The sequence below is a fragment of the Nerophis ophidion genome, linkage group LG08, assembly GCF_033978795.1.
Source record: "Nerophis ophidion isolate RoL-2023_Sa linkage group LG08, RoL_Noph_v1.0, whole genome shotgun sequence".
Classification (NCBI taxonomy): Eukaryota; Metazoa; Chordata; class Actinopteri; order Syngnathiformes; family Syngnathidae; genus Nerophis; species Nerophis ophidion.
Genome location: NC_084618.1, coordinates 41482841 through 41495804, shown reverse-complemented (window position 1 = coordinate 41495804; position 12964 = coordinate 41482841). Strand labels below are relative to the sequence as shown.

The following is a 12964-nucleotide window of genomic DNA, read 5'->3' as shown; positions in this document are numbered from 1 at the left end:
GGATAAAACCTGTTCGCGGGTCTGATCCGGCCCGCGGCCGGTACATCTGACATCCTTGGTGTACACGGCTGGTTGCTATGGGCGCGTACAAGAAATAGTAAGACCAGATGTTTTGGTCAGATCTTATGTGGTTCACAGTGATATTTACTCACCCAATTAATGGTTTATAACTTCAACATTTGAAACCGCAATAGATAATAGACGGCTCTTATCTCAAAACACTCTTAAGTTGAGGTACCACGTGTAGATGAAAGCTTTTACAAACCACTAATTTTGTTTTATCTTTGTTATTGTTATTATTTTGCACTAGAGTAGTGACAAATCTATTCAATGATCATTTCATCTAAAAAGTGTCAAACAGCCAACCAAGGGTTCCTGCTTCACATTGACTTGAACACAGATGCACACACAAATCTAAATACAAACACACATGAAAACAATGGTACTCAGATCTGACTACGTGCACACAGATTGAGATCCACATTTGAAAATGTTTTTTCCTCAATAATACTTCCATACCTTTACCTGCTTCCTGGATGCTAGCATACTTCATCTGATACAAGAAAAGCAAAGTTCAGCAGATATCATATTTTAAAGCCTGATCGGGTGTAAAAGTGACGTAAACAAAAGTTTATGACAGCAATTTAGCAAGTTCTCGCACTCATTTGTTGTATTTGCATGTGCTTTTAAAAACACCACTTCTGTTGTATATTCAAAAAACAAAAAACAAACATTTTCTATAACAAAACTAAAAATGTTGACTCTCGCCATGAAAAGAAGTGGAAGAAAGAAGATGGGGTTAACACTGCCAAATATTGAATACCAACACCTGGTGTGACATTTGTACATGAAATGTCTTTTTTTTTTGTCGTTAGGTGATGACTTCATTAATGCTGTGTTAGTTGATGCTTCTTACGTATGAGATTGAAACCTCTTGCCTTCAAGATAACTTGACAAACAGTTTTATTTATGTTTGTTAACAGAAATGTACAGTGTTGTTTCAACCCACTGGCCAATTTATTATGCATACCTAAATGAACTCAATAATGTGGGCCGAAACATAACAGGGTCATTTATTTTCAAAATGCTTGTCTATTAAACTGGTGAGTGTATATCTATTCTTATATGTCATATGTATTCTAATAATAATCAGATAGTACGCCGTCAGGAATGGACTTGTAAACAGATTCTTTACTGTACATTATCAATATTATTATGATGAACAATTAAGACTCTATATGGTGCAGTGATGGGACAAGGCCTAAGTAATTTGAATGTTATTTTATTTTAATTTAATATTCATTGTTATTGTTGGGGAAGTTGTAGTAATGTGAAAAGAGTATATTAACCTTATGAGAAGAGAAATTGTTCAATATTTTAACACATTTTGCCCCACAGATTTAGTTTGCGCTATTAATCTATGATTATTTTATTTTTCCAGTATTGTATTTTAGTGTTGTTACCCTCACATAACTATGAGATTTACAGTATTTATCAGACTCTCAGGTGCCCCACCCCCAGTTCCTTCCCGAAGCCCCCCCTCCCTGAGGAACACAGAGGTAATTTTAGTAGTTTGTTGGTGTCAAAAGCACAAAATATTTGAAGAAAACACAAAACACACCTTTTGGTTATGAATGATATAATTTGCACTTTGCCTTGTTCAAAATATCACAAATTGATGACATATAATATCTTGTATAGTTTGAATAACCCTATCAATGGATGGGTGCAGCATATATTTATGGTTCCATGATGGATGTATTAGAATAAAACCTATTATTATTTTCTTTCTCGGCAGCTATTAATATCTGCACAAATTTTACACAAACGATGGATTTAGAATTTGACCGACTTGGATGTAATTATTTCCATGAAACAAGCCATGCCCCATCGAGAAGCCATATCCTGATGTTGTGTGGTGGTTCTTTTTGCATCTTTGGTTTCATAATGCTATATGTATTGTAAGAATGATTGCGCCTGTAGTTATGATAGTCTGTGTACGTGGATCAATATGATTTATGTTTGAACTAAGGGAATGTAACCTTTCTTCTTGAGTGAGTTCAATAAAGTAATGCATTTCAAGTTATGTTTTTGTCACTCCATGTGTGACCATTGGTTCCCTCTTAAAACATGTTTTTTTTTAGTCACTGTTTCAACAGACCTGATGAGGATGCAAAAAACTTGGGGTGAGAATCTGTAGGTTTACATGTATACATCTTGCCTATTACTAATACAGGAAAATAAAGAACAATAGCACCACCATGTGGCATATTCGAAACACACAATGTAACAAAAAATAGCAGTATATATACAATACATGCTCTAATATTTGTTGTATTATATTTGTTCACTTTATATAAAAAAAATACCCTTAACTATTACAAGGAATAGTAAGACCCGGTTTTGCTTCCCACATATAGTGGAACTGCACTTTTGTTTTGTAATTTTGCCCATCATTCATAATTTATGGCTCTTTTGAGAGGAAGGGCTCTTTATAAGACGTGCTTTTTATTCTTTTTTTATTTTATTTTAATTATTATTAGCAGATACTTGTTTTTAGCAAGGCAACACTGACAATTTGGATTTGAATAGCTCAAATGTATACCAATTATACTGTTTGTGGTTAACTTATTGAGAAACTGATTTCATTCCATAAACTAGTACCTAGCTAGTATTTAGATTCTTACTTAATACACAGGTCATTTCAATTGAAAATAACTTTACTGTAAATTTGTCTACATTAGCATTTTTACTATACAGCAAAAAAAAAAAAAAATACAGCCTTCAGTGAACACAATGTGTATAAAAGATGTAAAGAAAAATGTGAACACAACATACCATATTTCCTTGAATTGCTGCCAGGGCGCTAATTAATTTAAAACCTCTTTTCACTCCTGCGCTTACCAAAGGTATGCGGTAAAAGTAAGCATGCGCTAATTATTTTCAAACATCTTCTCACTCCGGCACTTCCCAAAGGTATGCAGTAAAACTTTGAGTGTGATGTAAGCTTGGACCTTAAATCCTACTGAATAGCTCTTAATCTTCTTCCCTTTATTCGGTTCCAAACTACCGGTATTGAAATCAGCCTCCTCCATTTTGAAAATGATTACAGGGGAAGTGTCACTCGTGACGTCACGAGTTTGACCAGGCGGTAATAATAGGCATGTGCTAATTATTTTGCGAAGCGAGTTTGATCCGGCAGTAATTGAAGGCAGGCGCATACAATACAGGAAATACGGTACATGTGAATGCAAAATGGCACTCACAAACGTATACATTTCAAATTTATCCTTACGTTGCTAAGTTTCCTTTTTTAATTTGTCTCAATTTGTGTGGTTTTCTTTGACATTGTGGCTCTAGTCCATTTAGGTGGCGCAAATATGGGCAAATTTTCAAAAAATAAAAGGGCTTCTCGTCATTCACTTAAAGAGACACTCAAAAGGCTCGACTCGGTCACAAACGTCACATCTCCAGTGCATTCCAAATAGTTAAAAACTGCTAGTAAGTAAATGAGAGTGGGCAAATTTGCAAAAATAAAATGGCTTCCACTCGTTCACTTAAAGAGGCTCGACTCTTTTACGAACGTAACATTTCTAGTGCATTCTAAGTCATTAAAAACTGCTGGTAAGTATATGGAATCGTGGGCAAATTTGCAAAAATAAAATGGCTTCTCGTCATTCACTTAGAGACACTCTAAAGGCTCGACACGTTCACAAACGTCACATCTCCAGTGCATTCCAAATAGTTAAAAACTGCTGGTAAGTATACGAGATTGGGCAAATTTGCAAAAATAAAATGGCTTCCACTCGTTCACTTAAAGAGGCTCGACTCTTTCACGAATGTAACATCTCTAGTGCATTCTAAATAGTTAAAAACTGCTGTTAAGTATTGGAAGCATGGCCAAATTTGCAAAAATAAAATGGCTTCTCGTCATTCACTTAGAGACACTCTAAAGGCTCTACACGTTCACGAATGTCCCATCTCTAATGCATTCTAAATTGATAAAAACTGCTAGTAAGTATATGAAAGAGTGGGCAAATTTGCAAAAAATAAAATGGCTTCTCATCATTCACTTTAAAAAAACACTCAGAAGGCTTGACTCATACACAAACATCACATCTCTAGTGCATTCTGAATAGTCAAAAACTGCTAGTTAGAGGCGGCGAGTAATGTAAGTAATGGTGATAGGATCTATTGCACCTTTAAAGCCCTTTATTACCTCCGCCATTTTATTTCCATGTGGTGTGTAGAGTATGTAATGTAATACACACATTCATAATAACGTAATGTTTACATTATTTTGGTAATTTTAAATGTTATCGGAACTTTTCTGGGTGTAATGACTTCGCATAAGCGCATAGCAACAAACACTTCCTATGTCAGCTACACCACTAGGGTGCCTTATGCCTTTGGAACTAGTATTTTCGTATTTAATTTATATTATTGTTTATATCGTGTTTCAACTGCACCTAACAGAGTGGCCGCCTGTATTTTCGTCATGCTCATGTTCGATGACAATAATGTCTTCTCCTCCATTCTAAAGAGTCTTTGCTCTCACAAGCTAGCTCATTGTTGGCCACTCACTACTGGTGAGAAGATCAAGGTAAGGACGTGAGCTGGGCTTAGACCGTCGTGACCCAGGTTAGTTTTTACCTTACTAGTGATGTGTTGACAGAAAAGTAGTTCCTCTGAGTTAGCTCTTACAATAACAATGTTTCTACAATTCGATTAATATACTGTAAATGGTGTTTTTAAAAATGTGTTTTTAAAGCGCTTTATAGAAGTTTGATTGATTGTTTGATTGAAACGTCTATTAGTAGATTGCACTGTGAAGTACATATTCGTACAATTGACAACTAAATGGTAACACCCGAATAAGTTTTACAACTTGTTTAAATCGGGTTCCACGTAAATTAATTCATGGTAAAAGTAAAGGAAGAGGAGGAATAGATGAATCCCACATACCTGCATTGTAAGCCGCCTCCTACTAGCAGCTTTTTACTACTCAGAACACACAAAGTGTTTTTGTTTTTTTTGTCATACATAAATTGTGGGTGATCAGCAAATTTCCAAAAATTACAGTTCAAAAGTATAATGACAACAATGCAAATTTGGACCAATTTGATTCACCCATCCAAATAAAAGCACATAAAAAAATACAACCAAGAGGCATGTATCTGTTATTGTCTTATAAACAGGAAGGAACAGGGACACAATGCAGAGCGAAAGCTTTTTATATTTGTTTAAACTGTAATTTACCAACTTATCCAATAGGTTGCGCAAGATTGTCTTATCAAGCGTCTTGTGTGCTGGAAGGTCTCCCCCAACATCCCCACAGCAAAACTGCAGGACGGGTAAGTGATGTACCTTCTGCCCTCTAGTGGACTCGCATGGAAATGCCACTATGATTACTGTGCATCACCAGCACAAATACATGAACATCGTTTAACTTCGTGAGAAGCAGTGTCCACTGCAGTGGACATTTGGGGTTTGTCCCCCAAAATTTTTTACTTTGACTGAAGAAATGTATAAAAAAAGGAATGAGTGAGCTTTGCATAACATAACTATTATGTTATACAAAACATGCGACACAGGAATTGGACCATAGACTAATGGTCAAAACACAAAGGTCTGAAACACTGAAAGGCTATTTTTTCCTCATGTGCAATTTTGACAAAAGAAGTAACCAAATACAAAGTTCCACTTACATATTTCAGAAAACGCAGTGGACACTGGTTCTCACAAATTACACTACCGTGAAAATTAGAGTTTTCAATAACATGGCTGTTTCTTCCCCTAAATATGTGTAATTCTGACTAGGGTTTTACGGTATACTGGTATTAGTATAGTACCGTGATACCAATTAATCATATTCGGTACTATAGTGCCTCTAAAAGGTAAACGTCCCCACCACCCGGCGCCCCTGCCATCGTCACGTCGTTTCATTGCTGGTTTACGAGCAGAAGAGCATGTTCGGCAGCACACAACCACAGAGTACTTACAAGCAGACGAGGTGTGTAGACAGAAAAGGGAGAGGGACGCATTTTTTGCTTAAAGGCCTACTGAAACCCACTACTACCAACCACGCAGTCTGATAGTTTATATATCAATGATGAAATATTAACATTGCAACACATGCCAATACGGCCGGTTTAGTTTACTAAATTACAATTTTAAATTTCCCGCGGAGTTTCTTGTTGAAAACGTCGCGGAATGATGACGCGTGCGCGTGACGTCACGGACTGTCAGGAAATATTAGCTCAGCATCAGTTACAGCTAAAAGTCGTCTCTTTTCATCGCATAATTACACAGTAATTTGGACATCTGTGTTGCTGAATATTTTCAATTTTTTCAATTAATAATGGAGTCTATAAAGAACAAAGCTGTTGGTGGAAAGCGGGGTATTGCAGCTGTCTTTATCACCGAGACACAGCCGGTGTTTCTTTGTTTGTTGTAAAGCAGAGCGGTCAAGCGAACATGTTTTCTCTACGTCAACCAACATGTTTTTGGATGGGAAAATTGTGATATGTATATCTTACCGGAGACATCATTGGATTATTCGTCGTCCTGCAGTAGCTGTTTAAAAGGCAGCTGTGAGCTTGGGTCCTCGGCTTTTCTCTGAGACACTGCGTGTTCACCGCAGCCACCCGACCTCCAGGTATGTCTTTACAATCTTTAAAATCTCACTAAAACACTATTAAAACAATAAGCAGATAAGGGATCTTCCCAAATTATCCTAATAAATGTGTCTAATTACATCTGAAACGCTCCCACTGCCGCCGCCCGGAGCCGTCACTTTTTATTTTATTTTATTTATTTATTTATTTTTTACATCACCAGTCCTTGTCTCCATAGCAACAAATGAAGTAAGTTTCTTACAAGTATCATCCCTGCAGGACAAGGAATAGCTAAAGATGCTTCACTACACAACGTAGCTTCCCGCCGTCAAAATGTAAACAAACGCCATTGGTGGATCCAAACCTGACATCCACTGTAATGATACCAAGTACAAGAGCGTATCTAGTCGATACTACTATGATTACATCAATGTTTTTTAGCATCGCAAAAAAATTTTTTGTTTTAAAAAAAATGTATATTATGCTTTTAAACTCAGGAAATATGTCCCTTGACACATGAGGACTTTGAATATGACCAATGTATGATCCTGTAACGACATGGTACCGGATTGATACCTAAATTTGTGGTATCATCCAAAACTCATGTAAAGTATCAAACAGAAGAATAAGTGATTATTAAATTTTTACAGAAGTGTACATAGAAAATGACACGATATGTCACTGCATATGTCAGCAGCTCAATTTGTTTGCTTACTTACTTCCAAACAAGTTTTCTTGCATGTTCACTATTTTATTCAAGGACAAACTTGCAATAAGGAACATATATTTAATGTACCGCAAGATTTTTAGTTAAAATAAAGCCGATGATGACATTTTTTGTGGTCCCCTTTATTTAGAAAAGTATCAAAGTACCGAAAAGTATCGAAATACATTTTGATACCGGTACCAAAATATTGGTATTGGGACATCACTAATTCTGACAAAAGAAATGCACCAAAAACAAATAGCCACTCTATAGTGAAAACACAATTGTCCAAATTGCAGAAATATATAGCCGTGTTATTCAAAACACAAATGTCCACTGCAATGGACATTACATGTACTACACTGCAGAGTTGTCAATATGAGGGCTGTAATTGCTGTTTCTTTCCCCAAACGTTTAATTCTGAAAAAAGAAATGGACCAGAAACACAAATGTCTACAGTTATTAATTGTGGAAAAATACCTGTGTTGTTCAAAACACACATGTTGAGTACTTTACATGAAACTACACGACAGTGGACATTTAAGTTGTCATTTATTATTAAAAATGGTCACTATTTCAAAGGGTGTTATTCAAAACACAAATGTCCACTGTAGTGGACACTGGTTCTCAAAAGGATACATACATACATACAGTTGACATTTGAGTTTTCAATCACAGGGTCGTTTCTTTCCCCAAACGTGTAATTCTGACCAAAGAAATGTACCAAAACACAAATGTCTACAGTTACAAATTGTGTTATTGAAAACACAAATAAATGTCCACAATTGAAAATTGCTAAAAAAATAGCTGTGTTGCTCGAAACACACATGTCCACTGCAATGAACATTACATATAGTACACGACAGTGGACATTTGACAAAACAAATCGATCATAAAACACATTTCCACAGATTTAAAACGAAATAAAGGAATAAAATAGCATTTGTTTACCCTAAAACATGTAGCTCTAACACAATTAAACCAACAACAATTGTCAACTGTCACAAGGTGTGCTATTGAAAACTCAAATATCCAAACGGTGGACAATTGAGTTTTGCATAGCCGTGATATTCAAAACACAAATGTCCACTACAGTGGACGCTAGTACTCTGCATTAATGCGACGTTGTTGGCTGCACTTGCCTGGTAACAAAGTGGCAACATTTTAAACACAGGAACACATTTTTCCTATTTGCTGCAATACCACGTACTTCAACACGTCATATTCATATTTGATAGTATTTTAGCTGTCAGTGGACAGAGAAAACCTGGATATGTTACATATTGTACGTCTAAAAAGCACAAATTGTCATAACCACTCTAAAACTGTAAGAATTTCAGAAAATAAACTTGGAAACATTTAAAACAGACACAATCTCCTCCTGGGATCTCGTGTCCACTTGAGTGGACATTTGAGTTTTGCAGGGCTTCACTGTCCCCAAAGGAAAATGACCAAGAAACTAAACAAAAACCAAATGTCTACCGTTACAAATTGTTATTATGAAGACAAATGTCCACCTCACGGGACAGTTACATTTACAGTTAGTTATTTTCCCACCAAAACATGTAACTGACAAAAAAACAAAACAGACTAAGAATATTATTAAAAATAGTATTTTAAAAAGTCAAATGTCCCCTCTGGATATTTAACAGGGGCGTGACCCCAAATAAATGTTATTCACATAACATGTCCACTACTGTGGACATTTGAATTTTGCTATTTCCCCAGTTTTTGACCACTTCTTGCGCAACACTTGATTCTTAGTTTTGTTTATAGCTTTAAGGCCTACTGAAATGAGATTTTCTTATTTAAACGGGGATAGCAGGTCCATTCTATCCGTCATACTTGATCATTTCACGATATTGCCATATTTTTGCTGAAAGGATTTAGTAGAGACCATTGACGATAAAGTTCGCAACTTTTGGTCGCTAATAAAAAATCCTTGCCTGTACCGGAAGTAGCAGACAATCTGCGCGTGACATCACTGGTTGTAAAGCTCCTCACATCCACACATTGTATAAAATAACGGACACCAGCAGCTAGAGCGATTAGGACCGAGAAAGTGACAATTTCTCTATTAATTTGAGTGAGGATGAAAGATTCGTGGATGAGGATAGTGAGAGTGAAGGACTAGAGAAAAAAAAAGGCGAGGGCAGTGGGAGCGATTTAGATGTTATTAGACACATTTACTAGGATAATTCTGGAAAATCCCTTATCTGCTTATTGTGTTACTAGTGTTTTAGTGAGATTATATGGTACCTGAAAGTCGGAGAGGTATGGCCACGGGTGTGGTGACCGCCAGTGTCTCTGAGGGAAGCCACGCAGCTGCAGGAGGATACAAGCTCCCCTCATGTCTACGGTAAGAGCCGAATTATTACCCAAATTTTCTTACCGAAACCTGCCGGTTGACATGTAGTCTGGATCCATGTGCGCTTGACCGCTCTGTTCCATAGTTAAGCTTCACCTTAGGGAATTTTAAACAAAGAAACACCGGCTGTGTTTGTGTGGCTAAAGGCAGCTGCAATACATCGCTTCCCACCTACATCTTTCTACTTTGACTTCTCCATTATTAATTGAACAAATTGCAAAAGATTCAGCAAAACAGATGTCCAGAATACTGTGTAAGTATGTGATTGAAGCAGACTACTTATAGCTTGGATCGGGCTGGAAAAAAATGTCCGCTACAACTGGTGACGTCAAACGCACGCGTCATCATACACGACGTTTTCAACAGGATACATCGCGCAAAAATTAAAATTGCAATGTAGTAAACTAAAAAGGCCGTATTGGCATGTGTTGCAATGTTAATATTTCATCATTGATATATAAACTATCAGACTGCGTGGTGGGTAGTAGTGGGTTTCAGTAGGCCTTTAAAGTTGTTTTTGTTAACCTTGCATGGACTGTTGGGAAAAAGCCTTTTTTTTTTTTACAAATAAAGCTATTTTTGGAGAAACCTAAGTTGTAGTTGGAAGTGCACCACCTTTCCTGGCTCAGCCCATGGCCTTTGGTTTAGAACCTGGGACATCTTGGAAAGGCCGATGCATTTAAACCTCACAGAACATTTGACTTTAGCATGAAAGGGCTATTTTCCTACCTAAACATGTAACTAGTGGACATTTTTAGTCCATGTCTTTTGTCAGAGTTACACATGACAAAATTATATTAGTTTTTTAATAAAATGACAATTTTCCCCACAACTTGTAACCGTTTACATTAGTTTTGGCCTATTTATTTTGTTAGAGTTACACATTTAGTGGAGGGGGGGGGCAAGAGAGAAATAGCAGTAATTATTCTGCAAATGTCCACTACAGTGGACATCCGCATTTTGAAAAACAATCAATGTGTGTCATTAAAAACACAAAATTCCACGGTTACAAATTGCAGACAAAATAGCTGTTATTTAAAACACATGTCCACTGCAGTTGACATCTAAGTTTTGCATAACAGGGCTATTTCCCCCAAAATATGGAACTGTGACAAAAAAAATGGACCAAAAACAAATTTACACCGTTAGAACTTGTGTTATTGAAAATACAAATGTAACAGGGTAATCTTTTCCTAAAAAATTTGAAATTCTGACTAAAGAAATGCACCAAAAACAATGTCTACTGTTATTCAAAACACAAATGTCCATCGCACTGGACATTTGTGTTTCATATAACAAAAAAAAGCGTAACTCTGACAAAAGAAATATACAAAAAAATAAATGTCTACGGTTACAAATTGCGGAAAAAATAGCTGCAGTGGACATCAAAGTTTTACAATCCGTTGCTATGTTCCCCATAAATGTGCAACGGTGACTAAAGAAATTGACTAAAAACAAATGTCAACTGTTATTCAAAACACAGTTGGCATCCGCCTTTTATATAACTTTATAATTTCCCCCCCAAAATGTGTAACCCTGACTAAAGAAATGCACCAAAAACAAATGTCTACGGTTACAAATTGTGGAAAAAAATAGCTGTTATTCAAAAAACATGTCCACTGCAAAAGACATCTAAGTTTTGGGATATTTTCAGGAAGATTTTCCCCCCAGAATGTGGAACTGTGAGAAAAAATGGACCAAAAACTAATTTACACCATTAGAACTTGTGGTATCGAAACTATGAATGTTGCATAACAGGGATCTATCTTTTTTTTGCAAAATGTGAAACCCTTACTAAAGAAATGGACTAAAAACAAATGTCTACCGTTACAAATTGCGGAAAAAATTGCTGTTTTTCAAAACACAAAAGCCCACTGCAGTGGACATCGTTTTACAATCCAGTGCTATATTTTCCCCAAAAATGTGAAACCCTGACCAAAGAAATGGACTAAAAACCCATTTCTACTGTTATTCAAAACACAAAAGTCCACTGCAGTGGACATCTGCTTTATATATAACAATGCAATTCCCCCCCCCCTAAAATGACTGCAAAAATGGACTAAAAACAAATGTCTACAGTGACATGTTGTGGAAAAAAATAGCCATGTTACTCAAAACACAAATATCCACTGAAATATGACTAAAAACATATTTCTACAGTTGTTATTCAAAACACAAATGTCCACTGAAATGGACATCTACATTTTATATAACAATGCAAGTATCCCCCCAAAATGTGTAACCTGACTAAAGAAATGGACTAAAAACAATGTCTACGGTTACAAATTGCGGAAATAATAGCTATGTTATTCTAAACACAAAGTCCACTGCAGTCGACATCAAAGTTTTACAATACAATGCTATTTTACTTAAAAAGTTGCGACCCTAACTAAAGAAATGGACTAAAAACAAATTAGTGGATGTCCGCATTTCCCCCAAATATACAAAAAACAAATGTCTACGGTTACACACTGTGGGAAAAATAGCTATGTTGTTCAAAACTTTGATGACCACAGCAGTAGACATCAAAGTTTTACAATCCAATTCTGTTTTCCCCAAAAATGTTCAACCCTGACTAAAGAAATGGACTAAAAACAAATGTCTACAGTTACAAATTGCGGAAAAAATAACCATGTTATTCAAAACGTAAATGTCCACCTCTAAGTTTTACAATCCAATTCTATTTTCCCCAAAAATGTTCAACCCTGACTAAAGAAATGGACTAAAAACAAATGTCTACAGTTACATATTGCGGAAAAAATAACCATGTTATTCAAAACACAAATGTCCACTGTGGTGGAAATCTAAGTTTTACAATCCAATTCTATTTTCTCCAAAAATGTGCAACCGTGACTAAAGAAATGGACTAAAAACAAATGTCTACAGTTACAAATTGCGGAAAAAATAGTCATGATATTCAAAAAACAAATGTCCACTGTGGTGGACGATGGCTCTCAGGCGGTAAAGTAAATCATGATTACATGACTAATTAAGTGTTGCGGCACAGTGGTGGGGAATTAGTGCGTTTGTGTTAAATGTCTTAAAGAACTCGTTTTAAACATTTTTATACGGTGGAGACGACCGTGGGGAGCGTTGACAGTGGCACGTATCTTCTGGAGTCCGACTGGCTGGTCCGACTTGGCACGTTGCTGAGAGGAATGGACAGTTGTCCGGCTGGTTCCGACCCCTCGTTGGCGGCGTAGGGCATCTTGGACATGACGGCCAGGCTCAGCTTGAAGAAGACGTTGCGAAGAGCCGCCCGGTACTCCTTGC

General features: G+C 36.5%; 1 protein-coding gene across 1 annotated transcript in view; it reads right to left on the bottom strand.

Moving 5' to 3' along the window:
• Positions 1-12755: 12755 nt before the first annotated feature.
• Positions 12756-12964, bottom strand: part of LOC133557053 (relaxin-3 receptor 1-like) — a 1209-nt gene continuing 1000 nt past the window's right edge. Inside the window, exon 1 of the mRNA XM_061907324.1 lies at positions 12756-12964. This exon is cut by the window's right edge and continues 1000 nt beyond it. Coding sequence (XP_061763308.1) covers positions 12756-12964 — 209 coding nt within the window.